Here is a 27,389-nt window from a genome sequence, read left to right on the forward strand (position 1 = left end):
CAGTTGAGATGTATGACTTCAAGAATTGTAATGTATCAGCAGACTGTGAACTATATTTAAACATGCAGATGTTACACACAAACGTGCGCATGCAGGCAGGAGTTCTCTGAGATAATCTGGTGGCCGGGTAAAGCGGCTTTTGTGCGAGCTGTAATGCAAAGAAAATGGCAAACTCTAATGCAGTGAGAAATCTTAATTTGTTAAAGAGACTACAAACTCTGAACTGAAAAGAAAAAAGTAGATTAATATGAAAGGAAACTAAAACAGACTGGACAAACACTGCTTTTAGTTAACTACCACTGCTGTCTTAAATATCATGTTTCTGTGTCTCATGCAGCAGGCAGGGTATGCATACTGTTATGTAGCAGGCTACATCTTTCATAACTGGGCATGTACTTTAATCAATTAAAGAGCAAAAAAAAAGAAGAGGGAGCAGAGTGAGATCTGAGCTGTGCCCAAAGCGAACACTGCTCGCAGTCAGGTTATCTTGGGTTCCTGACAGTTTGATCACAAATGTATCTGAGCAGAAGCTTGAGTGCTGCAGGTTTGCCCTGGGGGACATGCAGACGTTACATAACACTGCAGACTTGTACCTTTTTCTGGTGGTGTGTCTTCGTTCGCTGTGTACCTGATCCCTTTTCCTCCATGGACTGAGGGGAAATGAAAGGAAGTTAGTATTAAAAGAACAAGCTCACACTAGTACATCTGCACATGAATATCATTTTCCAACCCAACAGTTTATAGAAGAAGGCTGATGTGTCTGACACCTAAAGGATTAGGTATCCCTCAGCAAGGTGTCCAGAAACATGTCTCTGACCTACAAACCATCTTCAGGCTTTTAAACTTATATACTTTGTATCTAAAACAAGCAAAGGCAAAGAGTATTTTGCAGTTTTCCTACCATAACTCACTCAACCAGTGAATTAAGCATTTTCTGTACTGTAAGCAAGTCATTCTTTTTAATCCCATAATCCTGTTTAATTCCATAAACCACAGTAACAAAGAATAAGCAGCTGAGCGCTTTGAGAACATCTGAAAGCTTATTTGTGTGAAATTGTTTGAAGCTACCTTGTGACCGTGTGTGTGTGTGACTCAGATTGAAGTCGTACCCTGAGCGTTCTGCGAGAGGACAAACTTCCTGATGAGTTTATCTGTGGCCTGCGTGTACAGAGACAGGGCGTAGCGCAGAGACTGCAGATCCGGACTCTTTTCCAGAAACGTTTTCTTCAGGCCCACACCGCCGGCGTGGAAGTATTGCTGTGTAACAGATGTGACATGACACGCTTATTGAGGATAACCGAATGGCAGATAGACGGCAGACACAGCGAGCTCTAAGCAGAGCGTGTAATGTGAGCGAGTGCGACTAAACTGCCTTGTAGCGTGCATCAGGGTTGTCAGTATGCAAGCAATGAAGAAGTAATTTAAAGATCTCTAAATGTGCGCCAAACCTGGCAGATGCAACAGTGATTAAGAGTCACATTTAAGGTGGGTTGATTAAGAATGGAGAATACTTCTTTTTTCTATTGATTTAAAGAGAAGTCTCATGTATGATCACAGTGTCCATAGTAAGTAGGGAGATTCTATAATATGTGCTGCCTAAAAAACATGTGATCACCTCCTCATACCTTAATGGTGTCCAGCGCTAGCTCTATTACTGCACACTGCTTAGGAGTCAGAGCCTTGGCCTCCTCTCGGCCCATGTGTTCCTGCAGGACAGGGAGAGAGGAGTCATTCTGTACTGCTGACATTCAATAAACGCAATTTTTTAGACATGTTCTTGTTCCACTCATCTATTTTTAATCACCTTCAGCTTTGAAAGCTGTCCCAACTCCTTTGCAGCATTGAAGATCATCTGAGTTCCCTGTCGAGGAGAGACACAAAGACCAGGTGGCGCAGAGTGAGTGGATAAAAGAAACAAGTGGAGTTTTCTGAGATGTGCCAGTGAGGAAGATTTGCAAGGTGACAGGTGAGCAAACTCCAAGTTTTATGCTGGTTTATGCACTTTAGTAACGTTGATTTGAGTGAAAATTACCTTCTAAACAAACAAAGCAAAAAGGTTACGTCTTTGGAAAGTTCTCAACAGCAAGGAGGATTATAGTTTAAGTGCTTAAGTGTGCAGTCAGCAGTACTGCAGGGACTCATTGTCACGTAACGCTGCCTCTGGTGCACTGTGCTGCCATCTGAACTGAGTTTTTGAACTGATGCACTGTATCCACATAGAAAAAAGTGACAAAGGCTATGAAGAGTGAAGTTAAGATCCCTGTTTAAAAAAGAAGAGTGTTTCTTCATGCTTAAAAAGGCTGCACATATACTTACAATCACCTATGAAAGGATGAACAAGAAAAATGGCAGGATAGATGTGTTAATGTACAAATCCAGGGTAACGCAGCAAACCAAAACACTAAAGAGGAAAAGGGTGAAAATATCCGGGGGGCGGCTGTCTTGTTTTTTAAACACGTACCGTCTGGTCAGTAAGGGTCGGAAGCACGATTGTTTTTTCCATCGTGTTCATCACCAGCTTCCACAGCTCCTTTAGCACTCTCTTCAGGACCGTTTTCTCACAGATCTTAGCAAACAGTGATAAGCTAAAACACAAAGAACACAGAATCTCTTAACACACACTATAACAGCTTAAAACATGATTTCAGTCATGGGTGTAATTTTTTTTATTCATTTTGATCATCAGATACAGCCACAGGGAAAAAATAGACATGACCCTTGTTTGAGGCTTTTGGCTAGGGCTTTTCAAAATAAAAGTATCTATTTGGTTTTTTTGTTAGCGGTGGCATTGTTGGACTGGGAGCAAAACTTTATTTGGTTTCATGGCAATCCTTTTTTTTTCTATAAAATGCTTATTGTGCAAAATATTGGAATTTTTCATAGCAAAAGCAGCAACTGAAAATGTGGCCATTTAAAAAAAAAAAAAAATCAATAAAAAGCATTTTTTTCCCGTTTTTCTAGGTAAGGTCAAGAAATCTCAACATTTGATCCCAACTCTTGAGACAAATTTAAGTTGTTTTTTTAAACTTTATTGATGGTCCATGGAGAGACACTTACTTGCTGTCCAGGAAGTCCATGATGGGTTGCAGGACATTGTCAGCTTCCTGCACTACACTGCCGTTTGCTGGGACAGTCTGACCTTTGACCTGGGCTAGGATGTCCCCCATTTGCCTCACGTTATCCTCGATCTGCGGCTGGAAACTATATCATCGTGTGGAAATATTCAAATGAAATGGACTCAAAAAATTATTCTTTGCCCCCACGAACATGATAGAATAATTTTGAATAAAATCTAACTGAAAAAAAGAAAATCAAAAGATTATTTATTCAGATTATTAATCATTAAGGAAAATATACTTGGTATAAACCGAGTGTATACCAGCCAAGTACAGTTGATTTGACTATTTTCCATAAAATTTAACATTTTGTACTTATGTAACAAGATTACATGAAAGATTTAAATGTAATTGAATTACTTAAAATCAGCTTTTTTGGGCCACAAATATTTTTCTAAGTGTGTGTTAAAGCTACTGTGGTTTCAGGGTGACAAACAGACGCACACACCTGACAGCAAAGATGCGGCTGAGGTCATCCATGACGCTATTCAGTTTGTTCTGCAGCTCCTTCAGGAAGTCGCTGGCCTCCACATTGAGCTGGAAGAAGACAGATGTGTTGAGTGCAACAGCCGGGTCACATGAGAACAACCAAAATGAAAACAGCCCGTTTGGAAACTCACATCTTTGCCTCCCATGGCCTCAAACATCTTCTCCAGCTGAACTCTGAGCTGCTGGATGTTATTGATTATGATACATGGCTGACGGGAGAAGGAGAAAAATCATTACACACACTTTTGTCTCTTTCACCCCCCTCTCTCCATCCCCATCCTCTGTCTGCTCCTGGCTTTTTATTGTGATCAATCAAGGTTAGGCCTCAACCTTTTTATTGCCTTGTCTGTGAAAGCACTCTTTTGATGCAGGGTAGCAGAAGCAAGAGTTTTCAGTAATTAGTGCACCTCCGGGGCCTCCTAGTCTCTCTGGGAGTGCAGCCCACGTTTCCCCAACCTTATATCACATTCAGCTAATTACACAGTTCTAATTCACTTTGAGAGCTGCAACCTGGGCACAGCTATTACACTGAGGAACAGTTTATTATGTTCAAATTAATCAACTTGACCATTTACACCAATCAGTGTAGAACATAAAATGCAGTTCGAGCTCCACAGTTTTTCCACGCTTACCACTTTCTCTTTCTTGACATGATTTGGAAAGTCCTTTGCTATGATGTCAGCATAAGACAGCAGGACATTGCCAATCGTCTAAAAAATAAAATAGTAATAGTTAGACATATATGACAGCGGGGAAACACTCTGTGAGAGATTTAGTCGGTGAAAGTCACCTTGGCAAATCTCTTCATGTAGTTTCCAACGATCTGAGGGTCAGGACACTCCAGTTTACGGATGATTTCAAAGCTCTGATTGAGCTGAGAGAACACGTCCACCACTGAGCAGGAGAACAGAGCGTGCTCTGACGTTACCTGGAACTGTTGATCAACAAGAAAGAGCAGGAGAAGTATTAGAAGCAAGCGGTACATCACATTGACCTGAGCACTGACATTAACACAGACAGGGCTCGAATCCCCTGATGGCCACCAACGGGAGAAATTCACATCTGGAACAATGGAGCTGACCCTGAGGTCAGCTTCCTGTGACGGCATTTTAAAAAAGTTCTTCTAAAATCTTTTGGATCAGGGTGATCAAGGCGATCAGAGGGCCATGATGGGAAACAAGTCCCTCATTAACAGCCCGGCCATTAGCCAAGAAGTGAATAATGTTATGGTAAGCGCCGGAGCCTGGGGATCGTTTTTTTTGCTGACACAGGAAAGCAGAAGCCGCCTCTGGTGACAGTAATTGGACCCAAAAGATCCCCGACATATGAGCTGGGAGACTCTTCAGCTGCTTTGTATCGACTTTTTGGTGTGAGCCAGACTGAGAGTGTGAGATGCTTCATGGTACATGTGTGTGTGTGTGTGTGTGTGTGTGTGTGTGTGTATGTGTGCACTAACTGGTGCAGTGAGGCATTTTTTCACTTTGGTATTGAGTCAGTATCGAGCCATTATTGACTCCCTTGAGGCATTCAACCCTTTCGTCTTAGTTTGGGATGCACTGAGTCGGAGAGATGATGAGAAATTCCAGAATTTGCATGAAAATTGCATGAATACATTTTTCGGGGGAATTTGCCTTCAGGTGATGGGCCTCATTTAAGTTTTCACTATGTATTCAGCTGCTGTCTCAACAGAATGTGATTGTTCAACATTTTCCTCCATAATTTTGTAGTTCCAAAAAAGTTTAACTATTCCTTAAAATGCGAAATAAGGCAAGCATAAAACTGCATCTCATAATGTTTGACATTGTGGGTGTAATCTTATGAAGTTTTATACATATGTCAGTATTTAAAACAGATACATATGAGGATTTAACAACAGCAACACCTGAAAATCTGATAATACATAACCTAAGATCATGTCTGAAAAGAGTTACCCCATCTTTTTTGTCCCTCTCGAGGGCCCCGTGGAGAAAATCTCTGGACACCTCCTCATTCTCGTCCAACCACATGATGACAAATGGCTCAAACCAGCTGCACAACACAGAATGACAAAGGGCAACATAAATCTTTATGCCACGGTGGTAAATGTTTCAGGAAAAGCATGCGGTGCTATAGAAAAATACTCACGCTGGATATTCAGGTACGTGCTTCTGGAAAGTGGTAAGTTCTTTGCAGTACTCATTATAGAGCCACTTCACCTTGAAGTGCAAATTCATATAATCTGCACTTTTGCACAGGCGTTGCTTCTCATGCTCTGAATATCAAAGTGGAAGAACAGGTGAGGAAAATTACACGCAAAAATTCCAAAATAAAAAAAGCCCATCACTCCCATCTCATCACCCTGAACACTTACCCTCCATAGCGTACTTCATATCTTGTGCAAACATGTTCCACATGACTTCAGCGCTGATCTTGCCCACATTGAGTTCCTGGGGAAACCTGAAGGAGACATCACAGTGCTCAGGACTAAATCCAGCTCCATATTCAGTAATGGTGCTGTATTATTTAACAAGACAGCCCAGGCTCTTTCTTGTGTAACTCCATCAGTGCTTTCACAGCATGTTTTCAGCTGCCAGCAGAGAGAAATCCACCACAGAGAGAATATGAAATTATCAAGATACTATTATTCTCAGTTTTCTTCCTCCAAAAAAAGCTATGAGTTTATTTAAATTTGTACTAAAATATTAAAAATACACAACCAGCAAAGCTGCAGGAGTTATTTTATGAACATAAACTAAGGGACTGCTGCAAGCACAGTTACATAATACAGTTGATACTGTTTGATTTCCTAGACATTGTGCCCTCTTTGGATTTTGTGCTGAAAGGATGCTATTTGTGTCTCATAACAACTTCTGTTTCCCTTTTTGTTCCTTTTTTGTTCCATCACACCCACCACCCATTAAATAATAAAGCCTTTCATAGACTAGTCAGTCCTTACAAGAATCTTTGGACTCAGACGAAAAGAATTAATCGAATCAATTGAGGAGATTACGAATGCTATAGATCAGAAACAGTATGCAGCTGGAGTATTTCTGGATCTCAAGAAAGCATTCGACACAATCAATCATGACATATTAATTAATAAACTGGAACGGTATGGGATTAGGGGGGTTGTACTGCAATGGGTGAAAAATTATTTAAGTGACCGGAAACAATTTGTGAAGCTGGGTGTCCATTCCTCATCATGCTTGGACATTGCTTGTGGTGTTCCACAAGGCTCTGTACTGGGTCCAAAATTATTTATTATTTATATAAATGATATTTGTAAGGCATCTGATATATTAAAATTAGTATTATTTGCAGATGACACAAATATTTTTTGTTCTGGGGGGAATCTAAAGGAGCTGCTGGATACAATTACTTCAGAAATATGCAAAATTAAAAAATGGTTTAACAGGAACAAACTATCGCTAAATCTAAGTAAAACTAAAATTATCTTATTTGGGAATTCCCTTAGAAATGCACAAGTGCAGATTCATGTAGATGGTGTGGAAATTGAAAGAGTACTTGAACATAAGTTTCTTGGTGTGATTATAGATGATAAATTAAACTGGAAGTCTCATATAAATCATATACATAACAAAATTTCAAGAAGTGTCTCAATCTTGAGTAAAGTAAAACACATTCTGGACCACAAATCACTCCACATTCTCTATTGTTCCCTGATTGCACCGTATTTGAATTACTGTGCAGAGGTTTGGGGCAATACTTACAAATGTTCGCTATCATCAATCTTTATATTACAAAAAAGGGCCATAAGGATAATCCATAAAACTGGTTACAGAGATCATACAAATCCACTATTCTTAAAATCAAAAATTCTAAAATTCACAGATCTGGTTCATTTTCTCACAGCACAAATTATATATAAAGCAATAAATAACCTGCTTCCTGACAATATTCTAAAAATGTTTTCTAAAAGGGAACGGGGATACAATTTGAGGGGGGAATTAAATTTAAAACATCCTCGTATCCGTACAACATTAAAAAGTTTTTGCATCTCTGTGTGTGGAGTGAAGCTGTGGAACAGACTAAGTAAAGATATGAAGCAATGTCCAAGCATGGCGCAGTTTAAAAAGCGGTTTAAGGATATGGTTTTTACAGGGTGCAGGGAGGAAGTAGAGATTTGATAGGGTGTTCTTGTCTAATATTTTCATGTGTGTGCGCATGCACGGGTTTGTTGGTATGGGTATATATGTATGTGTATATGTATGTATGTATATATATGTATGTGTATATGTATGTGTATATGTATGTATGTATATATATGTATGCATGTATATGTGTATATATATATATATATATATATATATGTATGTGTGTGTATGTATGTGTGTATATGTATATATATATATTAAATATATATAAAATTGTAGGTTGTGTATCCTTCAGGTGTTAATGGGGTTATTGAAAATGTGTATATGTGCGTATGTGTGTATATACATAGGTATGGATAGATAGAAACATATATGTGTATATATTAAAAAAAAAAAAAAAAAAAAATTACACATAACATATAATGTAATTACAAGGAGGTATTTCTGTAGTCTATTGATACTAGATAGTGGAAAAGGGGTGGGATTAAATAAGCTCATGCTTCTTCCTGCTCCTTTTTGAACATGGACGTTATTTGGAGTTGTGGTTGCTCGTTTTCCTTTTGTTTGCTTTGTTCATTTGTCTCTTTTAATTCTATTTTTTTTTTATATACTTTTTCAACATGTTCAAAATAAAGATTCAATCAATCAATCAATCAATTATGCATCGTGTAGACTGCCTTTCATAGACTAGCCTTGATATTTCAGCATTGCCTGTGTATAATAACTACGTAGAGTCAGACAAATCTTATAAGCACACACTCACTGATTAAGGCAAGGAGTGTACGAGTTTTTGTCCTCCTCTATGATGGACACAATAAGGGTGATGAGTTTCGACCAGAAGTCCAGGTTCTTGACGCTGGGACCCTGCTCATCTGGAGGGACAGCTTTTGACTGAAATGAGAAAGGTTTCTTTCACTGTAAAGGCCCTAAAACTGCAACAGCAGCATCTGTACACAAAAACAGAGGCACACTCACAGGGTCTGTCTGATATTCCCTGTTGTAGAGGTCATGGCAGTTGTTGAAAATGTATTCGTAGGTGGAGTTGAGACAGGCTTTTACACAATCCTTAACCACCTGACTTGCCCTTGGGGGACTCTGCAGCTCCTGGACCTGAAAACAAATATTAAAGAGCATATTGCTGAACTGAAAAGACCTCAAAGCATTTACCAGGCACACACAGCGTCATCAGGAGGGTTTTCTCACTGGGAATTTAACCGTAAACTCACTGAGCTGCATAAATGGCACCCGTGTACAGTAGCAGCCACACAAAAATGATCACACGCACACATATTACAGTGCTTCATGCTAATAGCTTAAGTTGGGTTATGTAGGGTTATGCTGATGAGGCTGATTCTCAGTTTGTGCCACAGGCTGCTTCTAGAAAGTACTGACATTTTTCTAATGTGTTTAGAAGGAAAAAAAGAGAAAAGAAGAAAGAAAAGAAAAGAAAATTCTTACCTTCATCCTAAAAAAAGTGATACTAGTCAAAAGGTCAACAGTAGACTTGAGGTCTTGCAGTCTTTCGGGACTGCTGGCAGGGAAGTTATTCTGAAAACGCAAACAGAACTAATTAAAAAATATAACTTATATAATGTTATATATAATATTATGTCGAAGTAGCTTAAAAGCATGCTATTTCTTATTTAAACGATGCATGCACTCAGAAAATCAGGAGCAAGAGACTGACAAACAGGGACACTTGTGATACTATGTAAGCTGCGTGTAATTAAGAATGAAATTGTTTAGCACATTTTCTAAAAGAAATAAGAGAAGTAATTACCCGATACATGGACAAGTCAATTCTCAGGGAGTTGTGCAGCTGATCCAGCAGTTTGACAAACCTCTCCTTCTACAAAGGAAAAGATGCAGAAAAAAAATGAAAGAACGTAACACGACTGGAGGATTATTTGCAACCATTTGACTAAACAAAGTTAAGATGGATCTGATGACATTCAGCTCATTACAAGTTTAACAAAGTAGGCAGCGACACATTTAACGTCCTTTTTTAGGGTGTTTATTTCTCATAGGATTTTAAAATTATCATATAATTCCTCTTACACTATACACTCACTGGCCACTTTGTTAGGTACACCTGTTCAATTGCCTGTTAACCCAAATATCTAATCAGCCAATACTACTGGGATTTTCCCACACAACCATCTCCAGGGTGTACAGAGAATGGTATAAAAGCAGTTTTCCGGATGAAAACACCTTACTGATCCCAGAAGTTGGAGGGGAATGAGCAGCCCGCTTTGAGTTGATAGGAAGGCCACAGTGACTCAAATAAACAAATGTTCCACAGAAAAGCATGTCTGAAAACACAACATGTTGAGCCTCGAAGCAGATGGGCTGCGGCAGCAGAAGATCACATCGGGTGGCTCTCCTGTCAGCTACGAACAGGAAACTGAAACTACAGTTCACACAAACTCACCAAAATTGGACAATCAGAGGCTGAAAAAACACTGTCTGGTCTGATGAGACCTTATTTCTGCTGCAACATTCAGATGGTAGTGTCAGAATTTGGTGTAAACAACATGAAAGCATGGATCCAACCTGCCTTTATCAACGGTTCGGGCTGTTGGTGGAGGTGTAATGGTGTGGGTGACATTCTCTTGGTACACTCTGGCGTCCTCCTGCCAACTGAATTTCATTTAAACACCACAGCCTATCCAAGTACTGTTGCTCAGCATAACTATCCTTTTCTAACTGCGCACCGTGTCGCAAAGCTCAGATCATCTCAAACTGGTTTCTTAACATGATAATGAGTTCTCTGCACTCAGATGGCTTCCACAGTCAACAGATAGCATCATTATTATGTATGGACCAAAATCTCTGAGGAATGTTGCCAGTACACTGCTGAATTTGTGCCATGACAAATTAAAGCAGTTCCGAAGGCAGAACGATATCAAAACTGGTGCTAGCAAGGTGTACCTAATAAATTGTCCCATGTGCGTATAGTCACATATAAGAAAGGACAAACTCTTTCAGGGACTCACTCCAAAGTTTGATGCAGCAAATCTGTCTGAGGCTGAAACATTGTTGGAGGACTGGGTAGTGTGGGCGTAGTAAGCATTGATGTTGGCAAGTAGTGTGCTCATCACGGCTGGCACTCCTGGGCACATGTACTTCGATGACAAGCAGGCAAAGTGGCTGTGGGGTGGATGTGGCAAAAAGGCAAAGATTTAGTACATTTACTTCTCATCTCATATTCCTGCATTGCACGGTAAGAAAATACACTGTGTGGTCAAGATTTAGATGCACTGTGTGCTTCATGAAACCATTTATTAGCACGTCAGCACTTCACGTTTCAAACATTTACATTTGGCTCTCGTGGATCTGTTTGGGATACTAACGTCATGGCCTGGTAGATGGACTCCACTCCGTATCTCATGGCAAACTCATCAACGATCTCCTGAGCCGTTTCATCAAAGTACACCTTCCAGGCATCATCTCCTTTGGCGTCAGGAATCTTTACCACACCGCCGTTTTGCTCCTCAGTTGTGTACTGGAACAAATGCTGAACACATACAAAGAGGAAGTAAGGGCAATTTTATGTACTAAGCTATAAAAATGTTTACATTATCACTGGCAGTTAAATAGCAATTAGCAGGATAAAATGATAGTATTAGACCTAAATGTGCCCATTTATGTCTGTGTAAACTGACTGGATCTGATATAATAAATAATTAAAATATTCCAAAAAGACCTCCTAAGACCTGAACTCTTCCACGGCATGCATTTTTAATTTCTCTTTGATATTTGGTCATATTGGGGCCCAATGAATGTAAAAACAAAGAATTACCAGATTTTTTTTTTAACCTTATTTTTGTTTTTAAGAAAAATAAGAGCCACATATGAGGATATTCGTTTAAAATTTTGATAGAACAGTAGCAGTATAATGTCCTCGTAAGTGGATATCAGGCCCTTGTAGAGCAAAATTGAGTATTTTGGTCTAAATAACCCAAAATGTGATGTCTGCATATGTGGACGCCAGGTCCTAGGAGGTTAAAGGATTTCCACCACATGTTTGTGCAGACTGACCTCATGCAGACAGGTGTACTGGACATGGTAAGGAGCCACCGTCTCCTCTCCTTTGATCTCCACACTTATGTGCATCCGAATTGCTCCAGACACAGCAGACTTATCTGTTCTCTTGTCTGTCACGAGAAAGCAAGAAATGTCCCCTTAGTTGGCTAAAATTTCTCCTATCTACAACAGACAAGCACTTCAATTATCTGTTATTTCTTACTGACTTGTTGATCTTCTCATTCATCTCTAACACACTATCCCCTTTTCAGCCTCTTCTCCTGTCCCACAAAAACTCACCTAGGTTGTACCAGACGTCCATCTCCCCGCTCAGAGTGCGGACTTCGATGATGGTTTGACCCAGGAAGTCATCGCTCTCACGTTTGAACCTCTGTTTCACACGAGACTTGATGTCATCGTCTTCATCCCACACACGGACCTTGATGCGGTCAGATGAGTTGTGGCATTCACTGGATGAAGAAGGGGGACAAACGGGTGGAAAACATAAAAAGTTGACAACTGTAATACAGAAAGGGTGGGGGAAATTAGTCCAAATAAACTACAACTACTGCGTGGGCCTTAGACATAAAAACAAACCATAAAAATTTAATTTTCAACAACTTTTAATAAGATATCATTTGCATTTGAAACTTTTATGATAGGCTTTCTAGTGAACTCACAAGTGGAAGCTCTCTTCCCACACAGGGTTGAGGTTACCATAGATGGTCTTTGTCCTCTTCTTGGTTTTTCCAACTTGAACAGTTACATAAGGGTCGCTGGAGCCTGTTTTGTCTTTAGCCTGAAGGCCCTGGGCACACGCCACTGAGCAAGAGGCGAGAGACAAAGGTAAATGTATAAAAACATCTTTTCAACTCTCTTACAAAAGAAAGAAAAAGAGAAAACAGCTTCTGAAAATAAAAATCAAACTTGCATCTATGGGCTTTACATTTCCAAACATGTATCCTTCAACAATTATTTCAGGTAAATATATAAATGTATATTCAATTGTACCTGTGATGCTGATTTTAGCTGACCATTTGGAGGTCCCATCAAGCACACTTTGCTTGATCTGTTTCATTTGCATGCCATGCGTTGCTTTGTCGAGGGCAAACACTTCCTGGATTAGCTCAAAGATCTCTGGCTTATTCCTCTCTCTGATCTTCATGCGATCCTTTAGGACCATGATGATGTTCTGGGTCCGGTCCTCTGCGCCATGCTTGGAGCTCTTCTCTGCAGCTCCTGAATAGACAGGAAAAAAAATGAATGAAGGGATGCACAACGAATAGCTGATAGTGGGAATATGTTGGGAAGGGAATATATCTGAGTCACTGCAATATATTTCCTTAAAACTGGGCACCAAGTTAAGATAGCATCAGATCAATTTAGAAAGACATTTCTTGGCCAGGAGTCAAACCCCTAAATTCCCTCAAACAATGACAGAGACTGACTCCACTTAACCATTGATCTACTCGGGGAAAAACAAGATAGTCAAGTAACTGTAAAAAGATCAACAAATGTTTCCAGGATCAAGATCTTATAAGAATCTTTGGACTCAGAAGAAATGAATTATGCATCGCCTAGACTGACTCTAAGATGAGGATGGGAACTGGATAAGTCACTCTTTGTGAAACTAAATTAGACAAAGCAGTATGGATGCAAAGCCTATGGGGAGAAGGGAGAGCGAAAAAGGGCAGGGGTATGACAGCACATTACTCAGGAGATAAATTGGAAAGGAAGAGGGAGGAGAATGTGAGAGTGGACAGAGGACAAGAATAATGGGATGTCAATCGGGCAGAAGGATACACAGGAGGAGCTAAAACAGTTTGGGTGTGTGCAGATGCGCAATAGAAAGATGTGTATGTTTTATGCCTGTCCGCACGAGTGCCAAAATCTGTGTGGCCTTACTCTGCAGACAGTCGGCATTCAGCAGATCCTGGCACTTTTCGTGGCATTTGACACCGCACTCTGAGCAGCGCATGCCTTGACGTGCGATGCCCCAGAGTAGTCCCTCACATTCATAGCAATAGGTGGGAGTGGTGGCTGTCCACACCTCAAAGTTGTGTGGTGTAGTGGAGGAGATGGGGTAGATCAGAGCCTGCAGGGTCTTTTTATAAACATGAATCTTCTGCAAGTGCCACACAGAAAAGAAACATATGTTTAAGTCCAGCTATTTATTAAATTCTGAAGGTCCTGAAAAAAAAACTGACAAAGAAACATGTGGAGGAAAACCCACCAGCTCCTCATTGCCGAGAGTAGTGGAGGCCATGGCTGAGGTGATTCCAGCTTTACGTGAATTCTGCACCAGAGACTGAGGAGGAGACGGCAAACAAAAAAAATGTTTTCAAGTGTGGAGCAACTGCATAGATCCTAATATCTGATTTCTTTGATGAATAAAATACACTTACCATCGCCTAAAGATATCAGGCAATGATTAAACACAGGAGCAGAGTGGAAGGAGACAAAAACAGATGTGAGCAAAGTTAGGGATATTAAAACAGTGAGCTATCAGAATCTAAATGATCTGTGTGTGTACAAGTATGTTTCCTGAACTCTTATTTACTGCTATGCAGCATTTATCAGCAAACAAAGCACAGCAATCAAACTGGCTACAGGTGGAGTAAATTTACTTTTGATTATAAAAACAGGTGAACTAGAAAAGTAGAAGTTCAATCACGCATAAGGTAAGAGGAAGAAAAACTAACTACAACGCAAAATAAAAGACAGTAAATCAATGACAGAGGAAAGATCGTAGACAGAAATCAATTGTGTCTACACAAAAAGGATTCTTAGTGTGGGGTTTATTACATGTGTGTGTCCGCGTGTTTGTGCACGTGTGTGTGTTAATGTTCTCACCAGATCTCTGACTAGAGGAATGGCTTTTCTCTTGCGAAGGTCGGGCATGCTGTCAATACTGTATAGTGCACCTCCCATTCTGTAAGTTGAACAATAAACAGTAAAATATTTATGCATATACTCATCAGTATTTATATTTTTATAATCAAAATGCTTTACTATAAACTTGAGATTTGGAACAAAGAGGGTGATGGATTTATCTCAGTCCTTTTTAATGCTCAGTCAAGGACTTCTCAAGGACTTGATTGGGGAGTTTAATTACAGCGGCTGCTTTGTATAAAATAGTGGGCATGACACTCCACACACCTAGCATTAACTGCTGGGTTTCTATTTGGCTAACGTAGCATTTCTTCAGCATGAAGCTTCAGTTGAGCTCTGACGTCTCCCTCATCTACAAACGACCTGCCAGCCAAGTCGGGGCACCCCAGAGCTGTTCAGTGCTGACTGGCTTAATGCCACAAGCTGAACGAGCCTCGATAAAACAGAACGAAACATTTCTGGGCTAAAAAAAAAGGATTGTCAAGCTAAAACACTAAAGGATTCTTTCACCAATGAACTGAGGATAACTTTAATTGTACTTGAGGTGCATACTTCCCAAGTAATTAAATGGAATTTTAATGTACTTTACTTGAAATGACAAAATAATTACCTACAAATACTTAAAGGGTAAATTTACTAGAATAACAGGGCTAACACATCAGGAAACAAAGAAACAATTATATTGTGAGTACATTTAAGTAGTGTGTAAGAAAATTTACAGGAAAAGAGATAAATTATTCTGTTAGTAATTTTTATTACTGCATAAATTTTTGGTAATTTTGTGGAAAAATAAACAATATTTGCCAATGTACTGTACATTTCAGGGTTCAGACAGTGTTAATGTTATGGAGTGGCTTCACTTTAATGTCTAGGTATTTCAAAGGAAAGGAAACAGTTATTACCTGTAAAAAGTTATATAATATTTCAAATTTCTCATGTACTTTGTAAAATTGCTGATATATTATTTGACCTAACTGAAACACTGTCTGATGTAATGTCATGTAAGAGAACATAAACGACTCACCCTCCTTTACCAAACCACAGCGAGTTGGACGTCTCTCCTCGAGCCTGAGAGAGAAAGAGGAGGAATGTCAAAGAAGAAAAAAGACATCTGAAGTTTGTCCCTACAGGGTTTTCTTTTCCTTTAATATGCTGCATGAATACAGCTGCATCACCATAATGAAAGTTATCTGATTATGAAAGTGCTCAATTAAACTCTTCACATTTAAACCCCATCCCATTTTGAATTATTGTATCACTGTTTGAAGGAGGGCGGGTCAGAGAAATTACAGAGTTAGTGTGCTCTTTGTACAGCTGTGAAACAAAGATAATGGCGTTTACAAAGGCATTTACTCTATAGGCAGCAGAATTTAGAACCAAAAGAACCACTTAGTCAGTAAATTACTATGGATTATGGAGCTATGCAAAGTACTCTTATTTATGTAAACGTTCAATTCAAAGGTGTTTCTGGAAAGCCAATTAATTTATGTCACATATGTAAACTGCTCAGCTCTTGAAAGATACAACTAAAAAAGGTCAAATTGTTGTGAAAAATGAATGAACGAAGCGAAGGTGTCTGTTTATATAGATATGCAGCAGGACGCATTTCCTTCTGTCTTTCAAGCAACACGTTCAGGCTGTACCTACCTGTCAGCATGCTCCAATGATGGCCGAGCAAAGTGCATGTGAGTGTCACTATGGCAATGACATGAAACTGGAAAGAAAACAAAGCGGGTTGGCACAAACAAACAAAAAAAAATCAAAATAAAGAGAGGGGAAGGAAGCCAAATGTACAAAAACATAATGCAACACACATCAAAATAAACATTGAAGCAAGTGATTATTTCTCTGCACAACTGAATTCAAACGCAATGAACAGCAACATAATATATAAATAAAATATGCAAGTGAAAACCGACCAAGCAAAACTTAATGTATCTGGCTAGGCCATGCAGTTCTTGTCAAGCAGTGGTGTGGAGCTGCACCCAGGCTAAAATATGAAGTTTGCTCCCTGCCAAGTATTTTTATTTTTAAGGAAGCCAAAAAGGTATCAATTATAGAATATGAAACACATTAAGTCTGCATAAAACACTATCAAAACAGAACTCAAGAAGTTAGTGTATGTACCCTGCCTCTGCACATAAATAATGGATAGCGCATACATATTTCAGAGACCTGGTAGACACTTTAGAGTCCCTGGAACTGAGGTGTATTTTTGATATCACTGGGTGGAGCTGAATCAGGCACACAGCTCAGTTGAGTGGACTGTTGCAGTGAGGCTGGAAGGGTGTGGCTCGGTCAGAGCTGAGACTGGGAGTAAATGGTGCACTTACCTCCCGGAGTTGTTCTAAGACCTTGTTGTAGAGTCTGTGCCAGTTCTCTTTGGCTCTAACTGCTGGATCAACTGGCTCTTTGGGCTCCTCTGTTACTGGAGGACTAAAAGAAAAAACAACAACATTTTTTTACTTTTTTCAGCTGAAGAAAAGTTGTTTTCAGCTGAAAAGATCTTTGTGAAAACAACTTTTCAGCTCTGATTTTTTTTTTGTTGATTCAGTGAATTGATCTTATTTCCATTCAACCTTCAATCCTACCTCTCAGGTGGCATCTCTTTTTCCTCATCTGGGGTCACGGGTCTGCTTTCTTCAAAATTCTCCTCTTTCTGCTCAATGGGAATCATCTCTTCATTCTGTGCGGGAGGGGTTCTGGCCTCCTTCTCCAGCATTGTTTCCTGCTCTAGCCATGGTTCCTCCTCAACCATGGGAGCCTGGTCTTCAAATGACATTGACTGGGTCGCCAGATCATTGAGATTAGATGGGGTTTGCTCAGATGAAGGGCCCATTGCTTTGGAAGGGGGCTGGGATGCAGCAGGGGCTGAGTTAGCCAAAGTGGCTGGGTGAGATGGAGGGACAGAGTTAGCTGCAGCAGAATGGTTTTGCTGAGATACAGCTGAAGGTGAAGGGTGAGACTGAGCTGGCTGGGCTGTGGGGACAGAAGACAGGAAACTGGAAGCCAATCCTGTGACAGCAGCTGTTAGAGGTTTGGCCATGGAGAAGAAGGACGTGGCAGAAGGAGCTGGCTGCGGCTGGGGTTGTGTTTGGGTCTGGGGTTGTTTGGGCGGTTGGGCTGTTTGTTGACCAGAAGGGGACTGTGTTGTTGGTGCCATACCAGCAGAATGAGCCTGGTTGGACTGGTTAGAGGGTTGAGCAGGAGGCTGCTGTTGGTGCAGGGAGTTTTGCTTCTCTAGAGGGGGCCTGGAGTTGGGTACATCAAGTGCTGGAGGGGCAGTTGAGGTTGGAGTGGGAGTGAAGGGAGGTTCCATGTCCTCACTGAGGGTCCCATCCAAATTGTACAAATCCTCATCATCATACATCATCTCCTCATCCTCATAGAGGCCTTCCTCTTCTCCTTCATATAACAGTCCTCCGTCATCCTCCTCATACAGAGCAGCCTCTTCTCCTCCATCTTTGCTGTAGCCACCTTCATCGCTGTACGCCCCCTGAGTCTCATCAGGGTCCCAGTCTGGAGAGCCTTTACTATAGCTAACGGAGGAGTGACAGGAATGGTAGGAGTCATTCTCATCGTAAAGGTCCCTCTCCCCGTACTCACCACCGTAGTCTTCCTCGCTCAGCTGACTGCTGCACCGGCTGAGCTCTGCAGATGATGCATAGCTCCCAGTGGGACTGGAGGGAGGAGAAGAGAAGAGAAGAGAAGAGAAGAGAAGAGAAGAGAAGAGAAGAGAAGAGAAGAGAAGAGAAGAGAAGAGAAGAGAAGAGAAGAGAAGAGAAGAGAAAAATATAAAAATGCAAGACAGCATTGCCTGGAGAGTACCCAAGGTACTAAGAAAAGGTTGACAGTTTTATAATAAACATACATACACTATAATTTATGCTATTATTACATGTATATTAGTGAGTATCTAGGCATATGTAGAATAAATGGTTTACCATCCCTCTATGAACTATTATCTTAAAAATGCTTATAGAGCACTATATTAGAGCCCTTTATGGCTGATACACTGCTAGACAGCTCAACAAAATACCTTTTCTACATGTCTTGAGGCCGCCTGAAATAATGCTGATGGCTAATCAATGAAAAGCACCAGGGATACAAGAGTACCAGACAAGTAGCAAGAAATAGAGCAGAACAGAAAGGTATGAGGCCCCGAGAAAGCTGACCAAGGAAAAATGAAAAAAGCATCAAGAAATGCAACAAATGGGGAAAACTTATTCATGCTATTTGATGAATGGGGTTATTAAAAACAAAATAGAGGCACAGAGAAGAAAAAGGATGAATGAGGGAGAGGCAGACGGTGAAGAGAGGAGGGATGGTGAGCACGGTGACAAAACAAAAGTGCAGAGAGGGAGCGAGTGCAGAGAGCTGAGAGGAAGAGATGAAGAAGGATGTGCGGGGATGTGAGGAGGTTGCCCTGTCCAATACACTCACAGAGACAGCTAATCTTATGTGCAGTATTGACCATGAGATTGCCACCTGAATAATTCATAAAGCAGAGTGTGGATGAATGTATATTTTCATTCTAACTCTGTGGAAGATATGTAAATGTTGAGAGGTCTAACAGTGTTGTAAACAACTCTGAAACAGATGCAGCTTTTTGTCTGAAAAAACCAATGAAAGGCTTGCATGTGCACCAAAGACACTGAACATTTTCATTAACTGTACTGAGTCATTAACAGGACTTTCTGACTTGTCACAGCAGGAAAAACACAGGCGGACATGAATTAATGAATGATTCATGAATGATTCATGGCTGATTTCCACTTAGGTGCCAGGTATTGTTCATGCAGGCCATTATCATATTGTCGTGGCTTATTGAGGCACCTGGAAAAATACTTTTTTTTTTAATATCCCCTGTGTCTTTTCTTACTATAGAAGATCAAAACGTCTGCGACAAAATTGGTTATAGCTGAACTAAACATCACATCTAATCTGCCAGCCATGGTACTGTTGGGACAGACACGCCTACACCAAAGCAGAAACACACCTGACAGTCCTCTGATGGTGGTAGTCGAGGTCATGGCTGTTGCCAGAGCGAGGGTAAGAGAAGCTTCTGGAGTTGCGGTGCTGGTGGCTGATAGGATACTGGTGGACAGAGGCGTTGGGTTGGGATGTGCTGTAGTAGGGAGGGGGGATGCTGTTACTGGTTTCACTGCGGTAGTCGCTGTCTCTGTCGTCCACAGCACTATCTGGGTCTTCATCTACAGAGGAGCACACACATTCATAGCAAGAAAAAAAAAAACTTCACAATTTGCTATAGCCGGAAGAAGAAATTCAGAATAATTTACCATGAAAATAATGACACCGTCATGTGGTATAGAGATAAGAGGCTCTAATCAGCACTAAACCAATTTTTTACACTATGGTAATTACAGATAATAAAGATGAGCCGCTGAACCCCAGCTACACCCATAAACTGCAGGCCATTCAAAGTGAAGTGAAACATGAAGCACACGACGAATATCAGCATGTTCCCTCTCACCCTCCCGTCCGAATGTAAATCTATGCCGCTTGCTGAGGGGACGCTTTACTTTTCTGTGGTGTCCATAGATTGGATTAGATTAAAAATCCCAGAGGGAAGTGATGACCGACTTGAACAGTGCTGAAGCAGTCGAAAGAGAAACCAGCTATCTATTAATCATTCATCATTATCCATCATCTTTTGCACTCTGAAAGCCACTGATGGAGGCAGCCGCTGCACCGCTCGCACCTTCATCTTCATCCGCCTGGGCATGTAAAAACACTAATTAAAGGCATCAAACTTCATGTCCCCCACGTGTGCCCCCCGTCTCTCTCTCTCTTTGCCTGTTTCTCCCCTCTCCATCAGCTCAGCATCCATCATCACACCCCACTCCCTGCTTTTTCCTTTTTTTAAAATCTGAGTGAAGAGAGATGAATCGCTGCAGTTGTGTGGGTGAGTCTGAAAGGCACTTATATAACACCATCTGCTAATCACAGTGAGAGAGAAAGCGATAGTCAGGAAGGAAGCGAGACAAAGGAGACTTTTTGTGTAGATTTGAATGTCCGGACAATGAGATGCTGATTTTTTTTTTTCTTTCAATCACTGTATAAAATAAATAAATAAAATAGTAACTAATGTTAAAAGTTTAGTTCATCGAAATTACTTGAAATAATATGTAAACTTTGTCATTGAAGTCATTTTTGTTTACCAGCATGGCCGTAAACAAAGGTCTGTTTATTACCTGCAGTAACAAGTAACACTGCTACTGGAAGTAGATATTTGTTTGTACTGCTGTGACTACCACATATGGAATTTAATATAGCCTCACAGCTTTCAGAGGTGGCTGAAATCACAATCACTCCAACACAGTTCACCCTATATACAACTACACGAAAACGACCTCAAATTGAAGCTCAAAGTCAGCGCTCCATTGATCATATTGCTTGATTTCAAATCTAATGATGGATTGCAGAGTCAAAGCAATTTAGAAAGTGTGAGTGTATGTACACTTACTTTGTTGGTCTCCCCACAGACTCCAGTTACCTGCAGGGAAACAGGAGGATGTCAGTATTGATTATGAATTATACCGGTGTTAAAACGTAAACATGATTCCGTGCCATTAAACACTTCAAATTTCCAAGATGGAGGTGGTGAATGGAAAGCCTTTCCAGACAGCTGGCTCAGCAAGCCTTGCAGACGGAGTTAATGGTCGAAACAGAGGATTCTGGAGGAGCTCGCCTCTGGATATCTAACGCTATCGATCTCTTTACAGTGCAGATATCCGGGCCCTTTTCCCCATCTTATGCTCAACAACCCTCGTGTGGTTATATGCACCATGCACATGCTGATCTTAAACTAATTACATCTCTGAAGCTAGACACATAATTCTCCTGTTAAGCACAAACTGATTTGTAAAAACAGCGACGGGTTACTTACAGCACTGGGTTCCTGGCACACGCAGAGGGCGTTCCTGTTCCTCCTGGTATGAATACTGGAGCCGAGACCGTGAGGATAATTGAAAAATAATGAAACAGAAGTGGAGAAAATGTTGGATTTCATCTCGTAAACTGAAAAATATTCCCCCAATTAATCATGTTGGCTTGTTCCTAAAAAGTACGGATGTGCCGTAGGGATATTAAATCAAACTGGGTAACAGCTTACATCTTGGTCCCTCATGGCATTGAGCTGCTCCAGTTTTTTGGCCCAGTACCGTGCTTCATCCTCTGGGATATCTGCAAACAACCAGTGAGAAAGGCTCACTTACAAACACAGCAAAAACAGAGCTTCTCCTAAATAAGCACTTAAAATAGTTTTTCACAGGACTGTCTGCATAAGAACTGTTTTGTTCTATGTCACAAATGAAAGGCGACCCAAATGAAGACAAAGTATTGTATAACAAGCCATCCGTAAATATTATTGAGATTGGAAACTTTGGTCTAACTAGGATACAGTGACATTGAAAATTGCCCTCCTCCACTTACAGGTCTAAAGCCAAGTACCTATAAATAGGTCAGGTCCACAAACTGTGGAGTCAGGTGTGCAATATTGACTACAGGAAGGGGAAACAGCATGAAAATGACACCTAATCAATGCTAAGTGGAACACAGCTTGATCACCGAGAAAAGAAGAGCACAAACACTGCCCTCCATGACACACATCTGCACACGACGTCCTCTCAAACATAGAATTGAAAAGTAGGTCAGCTTAATTAATCAGTCAGAAATTATTGGTCCTCATTTATCACTGTTTGCTGTGAAAATGTACCAACAGACATAATTTATTTGCTCCATATCCCCCCGGTTGCCAACAGGATTGATGACTTCCTGTAATTTCAAATTCTCATTTTTTTCCCACCAACTGACAGTTTCTGGTTTTGATGTGAATATTGATTTCTCACCTAGAGGCAGTTCGAAGCGCGTATCGAGTAAAACCAGGTGGAGGGTGGGATCTTTGGTGCCACAGATCTCATTATCAGCCATGATGACCTGAGAGTCCAGCGTGAGCCACTCCCCTGGACCTTCCTGCATTACACAAACATAAAACTGAGTGAAGAGTCCTCAACCACCACTTGACAGCTATTTCTAAAGTTGTGATCGTGGTTAGTGTCAAACCTCATTGGACTGCCGGATGCTGTGAAGTGGAATCCACACAGTGCCAACCATGGTGTCCCAGATTAATCCTTTGTTCCACACCTCTACTGTCAGACCCAGGTCTAGGCGGTTAATTTCACTGTGAAGACAAAGAAAATTCAAGTCCAAAATCCAGACAAAGAGTTTGACTATTGCATGCGTCTATAGACTTTAAGAGTATTAAAGAGACTAATGCTGTACTATTTCATTAGGAACATATGATTAGCTTATAAAATGCAAAACATTGTAACAGATTAAAAAAAAACCTGTGTTAGTAGATTAAATGGCACAGTTGTGTAACTATAAATTAGGACACTTTCACATTGTTTCACATATCAGTGTCAAATAAAATATTTTTCCTGCGTAACCACTTTTTTAAAGGTATGCCTGATATACTTGAGCATCACACAGATGCTGCTGATTTGCCAGCTGCACACAGATGATGTAAATCTCCTGTTCCACCATATCCCAAAGGTGAAGAGAGACCTAGTGACTGTGCAGGTCACTGAAGGACAGTGAACTCACTGTCATGTTCAAGAAACCAGTTTGAGATGATTTGAGTTTTACAACATTGTGTGTTATCCTGCTGGAAGCAGCCATCAGAGGATGGGTATACAATGCTCAGTTGGTACTAACGGACCCAAAACTGTGCTAATAAAATATGCCCCACACCATTGCGCTACTATCATGAGCCTAAACTGAAATTGAGACTATTACAGCACAAGGCAACATTTTTCCAATTTTCTGTTGTCGGGTTTTGACGAGCTTGTGTGAATCAGCTTTTTTCTTTTTAGGATCATTCTCTGCAAACCCTATAGATGCTTGTGTGGGAAAATCCCAGTAGATCAGCAGTTTGTGAAATAGTCACACCAGCCCTTCTGACACCAACAGACCACTTTCATGCCACTTTCACACTTTCAAAGTCTCTTAAGTCACCTTTCTCACCCATTCTCGTGCTCAGTTTGAACATCAGCAGGTCATATTGATCATGTCTACATGCCTCAGTGTATTGAGTTACTGCCATGTGATGGGCTGATTCAATATTTGTGTCAATAAGCAGTTCAGCAGGTGTACTGAATAAAGCAGCCAGTGAGTGTAGGTCTACAATTTATACTTACTATAAGTCTATTTTGCCATGAACACTTAAGAATTTTTAAATTCTAGTGTACTGGATGACTTTTGCTTTGTTTTACATGTAGTTTTACTTAAGTAATGAATCTGAATACTTTCCCCACATTAAACAAACACAAGTAATTACTTTTGGGCTCCGCTATGACAAATTTAAAACATGTTCCTTTGGGATGTAAGCATGAACCATAAAACATTTACAAGACAGCAGGACAGAAAAAAAGAGTGAGAGTGAGGCATAAAAAGGGGGAGGGAGGGTAAGAATGTGATGAAGGCAGTGGAGGAGGTGATTGTATCGCATGCCTGGAGGGAGAAATCGGGAACTTTAATTAAGAAATGGAGGGAGTGGATTTCCCATCTCGGTGGTGACTCCTTTTAAGAAAAGTGCCTGTTTGATTCATGGTGGTGACTGAGGGGGCACAGTCATTTAAAGACGGTTTGAGTGGGGGCATGAGGCGCTCTCTGCAGCCCAAACATTACATAACGCAGCTTCACTGATGCAACCCCAGCACACCACTCAACGCCTCCGACCATCATACAGATGCACAGGACGCCGCAGTAATCCTGCCTGCTGCATCCCACATGCTAAGTGATTCTCACCATTTATCACCCATATGCTGCCACTCTGTCAGTACCACACTGGATCACTCTATATGAAAAATACTCAGTGTTGTGTAATATTTTATTGGCTGAAACCACCAATTACATCCTAAGTAAAATAAGACAAAACAAACTAATTTTAAAGTGAATAAAGATTGTTAAAGCAAGCTGTGAATATGAGGGGTGCTGGGGTGACTATAAAATACAGAGAGGATGAGGAGGAGAGGCTGAAAAAATGAATAACAAGGATTTGTGTTTAGAGGAAATGACAGAGAAGAGGAGAGGAGAGAGGGGCTGGGAAGGAGCCAAGGTTGAGAATAAGGATGAGATGGGCAGAAGTATCGAGGGAGAGCAGATGAAAAAGAGCATGAGGCAGTTGTAGGCAGAGAGGAAGAGATATTTGAAACAATACAGGGATAAAGGGCACTTGGGATGGACTGAAAAACTGGAGAGGGCCGGAGAAAAGCTGAGATTAAAAAAGAAAAACATCATGAAAGCACTCAAGTAGCTGGAGTTGAGAGTGTGATGGGAGGATGGAAAGAGAATGCAGTTAGAGAGAGGAGAGTACAGAAGGAGAAAGAGAGGAAGCTTTGTCAGAAGATGACAAAGGACTCACAACATGAAGTCTTGCTCCCAGCTGGGCAGGTTGCCCCTGACAGCGATGGTTGTGCTCTTCACATTTTGTACTTTTAGAGTCACGTAAGTGTTGAACTTCTCTGTTGAGGAGAAAGGGAAGAAGAAATAGGTGTTTTAAAATGGAAAACAATAAGGTAGTCTCCCTCTCTTCAACTGTATTCCTACACAATAACAGATTTCCTGTCCCTCTATTCTTTGACTTTACAATGTGTGCTCAGTCTTTTTAAAGACTTATATCTCTGCCCCTGCACCTCATGTTACTTCCAGGATCCCAGGTCTTACCTTGGGGTCCATCCAGCTTGGCTTTCTTCACTGTGAAAACACAGAGAGGGACACAGTGACACACAGGAACACCATCTGTTGCCATGCTAATGTGTCTTCTGTTTTTAGCTTTTGCACTGAAATCGGACAACACGGGGATGCTTGCGATGCACAAGAAATGACAGTGTGAGTTTTAGTAAAACACACATAACATGAAATCACAACAAATTACTGCATAAATTAATCGCATTATTAGATTAAGAAAAAAATAGCCTCGCATACTTTCCAATCAGATGGAATTGGTGACGACTGCACAGCAAACATCCACATTTTACACAAATAGCTCAAGTCTTGACTCAGGGAAGCTAAATTTTAATGATCCAGACTTGAACTCGGTGCTTATAAGTTCCAGCCGAGTTGGCAATGAAAAACACGGGTGTCCTGCTGAGTTTCATCAGTGTGGGATACAGAAACGGCAAATACAACGCATCTACATGCTAATACACGGACGGGATAGAGCTCAGATGTCAGTCTCATTTTAGTTCATGGGTTAGAGCAGTAACACTACAGCATATTAACCCATAAAATGCATCCTATTAATTTCAGTTCCTTTTAGTCTGAGAAAGAACACATGCAGAAAACACTTAATGAGCTTTCCAATTACACAACAATGAGCAGCCTCAGACAAATGATATTCTATCAATTTTTTAAATACATTTAGTAAGTCATTTTTAATTCCTTTCCCATTTAGTTTTACTTTGTTGTTTTTATTTTCACTACTTTTCTGCTCTAAGAATTTTACTTCAGCCTAAAAGGCAGTGCTTTTGTTGCTGAGCTGCAACTCTACAGAATCTGATGCGACAGAAATCAAGCACGACGGTGTTGCTTCTGAGTCAAGTTAAATCAGTAAGGTGTGTTCACTAAAAACACTGTGTTGCCCAATGATAGCTGTGGCTCAGGAGACAGAGCGGGTCGTCTACTAATCAGAAGGATGGTGGTTCTATGCCCAGCTTCTCTAGTCTGCACGTCCAAATACCCTTGGGCAAAATACTGAACCACAAGCTACCCCTGGTGCATCAATTGGAGTGTGAGTGTTAGGTAAAATGGGCTTGTATATGGTCCTGATACAGGGACTTGCAGGGTGGAAAGGGTTAAACTGAAACCCAAACTAGAATTTTATTAATTGTGTTTATTCAATTTTATTAATTCCCCAGTAGCAGACACAGTGCACATATAAAGCAAGTGATTTAATTATGAAGTCCTTAACATAATGCAGGAGCTCAGTTATATGGCTTGATTGTGGTTTATTGTACGAGCTTTCAAAGGGAACATTTCCACCTTCACCACGTGTGATTTTTCAGTATACAGTTAAAGCCCAGGCTCTCCTCTCTCTCTCTCTCTCTCTCTCTCTGCAGCACCTTTTTACCAGCCCTGACGTAACGCCCATACATTTTTAATGCTCCACTACCCACTCGCTCTCCTCCATGCAGATCCCCACACTACATGTGTGTGCACATGTTAATAAAACGCCTCGCTAGATTATGCAACCAGATCTTTAAAACAAAAACTATTTTAACACCAATTCACAAATTACTTCACAATACTCTCCACAGGCTTGTCCACACAGAAACCAACCACCATAAAATAAAAACTGCTCTGAGTCAGCAGAGCACTTTCATTTATTTATTTTTTTTGTATGTTTCTATTTCTCGCTTCTTTCGTGCCGCACACAAAAACTCAAGTGGCACGCTGTTACATCAGCAGGTGTGTACGCTTGCTCGCACACACCTGCAGCAATGAGAGTAATGTTAAGATCCACCACCATTCTTATTGCTAAACACAAATAAATATCCAAACAATGGGTTATCATATTTGCAATAACATTGATTTTTTTTTTGTTTTGCCCTGACACTCTGCTTCCTTTTGATGTCTGTAAAAGACAACCGAAAATGAAATTTTTGATTCAATGTTACATCTTCACATTGTTTGGGAAGACCCCATCAGAGCCTGCCTCCTGCTGTGTTTTAATGTCAACACTAACACG

At 40.6% G+C, this 27,389-nt stretch overlaps 1 protein-coding gene across 1 annotated transcript in view; it reads right to left on the reverse strand.

The window, feature by feature from the left end:
• The window catches only part of LOC146687872 (protein unc-13 homolog A), a 35,010-nt gene that overhangs the window by 5,104 nt on the left and 2,517 nt on the right, over positions 1–27,389 (reverse strand). The window contains exons 2-39 of the mRNA XM_085439507.1: positions 25,367–25,396; positions 25,065–25,164; positions 22,703–22,820; positions 22,489–22,612; positions 21,753–21,823; positions 21,528–21,582; positions 21,105–21,134; positions 19,617–19,830; positions 17,209–18,297; positions 16,951–17,053; positions 15,642–15,685; positions 14,579–14,657; positions 14,131–14,136; positions 13,959–14,033; positions 13,631–13,850; positions 12,737–12,964; positions 12,406–12,547; positions 12,026–12,195; positions 11,741–11,856; positions 11,053–11,216; positions 10,696–10,849; positions 9,480–9,548; positions 9,158–9,247; positions 8,675–8,809; positions 8,463–8,590; positions 5,956–6,041; positions 5,730–5,856; positions 5,537–5,633; positions 4,396–4,539; positions 4,238–4,315; positions 3,737–3,814; positions 3,565–3,653; positions 3,058–3,201; positions 2,462–2,585; positions 1,805–1,861; positions 1,626–1,706; positions 1,110–1,257; positions 594–650 (exon numbers count right to left, since the gene is read on the reverse strand). Of these exons, the coding sequence (XP_085295633.1) occupies positions 594–650; positions 1,110–1,257; positions 1,626–1,706; positions 1,805–1,861; positions 2,462–2,585; positions 3,058–3,201; positions 3,565–3,653; positions 3,737–3,814; positions 4,238–4,315; positions 4,396–4,539; positions 5,537–5,633; positions 5,730–5,856; positions 5,956–6,041; positions 8,463–8,590; positions 8,675–8,809; positions 9,158–9,247; positions 9,480–9,548; positions 10,696–10,849; positions 11,053–11,216; positions 11,741–11,856; positions 12,026–12,195; positions 12,406–12,547; positions 12,737–12,964; positions 13,631–13,850; positions 13,959–14,033; positions 14,131–14,136; positions 14,579–14,657; positions 15,642–15,685; positions 16,951–17,053; positions 17,209–18,297; positions 19,617–19,830; positions 21,105–21,134; positions 21,528–21,582; positions 21,753–21,823; positions 22,489–22,612; positions 22,703–22,820; positions 25,065–25,164; positions 25,367–25,396 (5,064 nt within the window). The remainder of the gene's footprint in view (positions 1–593; positions 651–1,109; positions 1,258–1,625; positions 1,707–1,804; positions 1,862–2,461; positions 2,586–3,057; positions 3,202–3,564; positions 3,654–3,736; positions 3,815–4,237; positions 4,316–4,395; positions 4,540–5,536; positions 5,634–5,729; positions 5,857–5,955; positions 6,042–8,462; positions 8,591–8,674; positions 8,810–9,157; positions 9,248–9,479; positions 9,549–10,695; positions 10,850–11,052; positions 11,217–11,740; positions 11,857–12,025; positions 12,196–12,405; positions 12,548–12,736; positions 12,965–13,630; positions 13,851–13,958; positions 14,034–14,130; positions 14,137–14,578; positions 14,658–15,641; positions 15,686–16,950; positions 17,054–17,208; positions 18,298–19,616; positions 19,831–21,104; positions 21,135–21,527; positions 21,583–21,752; positions 21,824–22,488; positions 22,613–22,702; positions 22,821–25,064; positions 25,165–25,366; positions 25,397–27,389) is intronic.

This window comes from Copadichromis virginalis, linkage group LG18 (assembly GCF_057382275.1).
Source record: "Copadichromis virginalis isolate Kocher_CV1m ecotype Utaka linkage group LG18, C_Virginalis_male_GT1.1, whole genome shotgun sequence".
NCBI classification, from domain to species: domain Eukaryota; kingdom Metazoa; phylum Chordata; class Actinopteri; order Cichliformes; family Cichlidae; genus Copadichromis; species Copadichromis virginalis.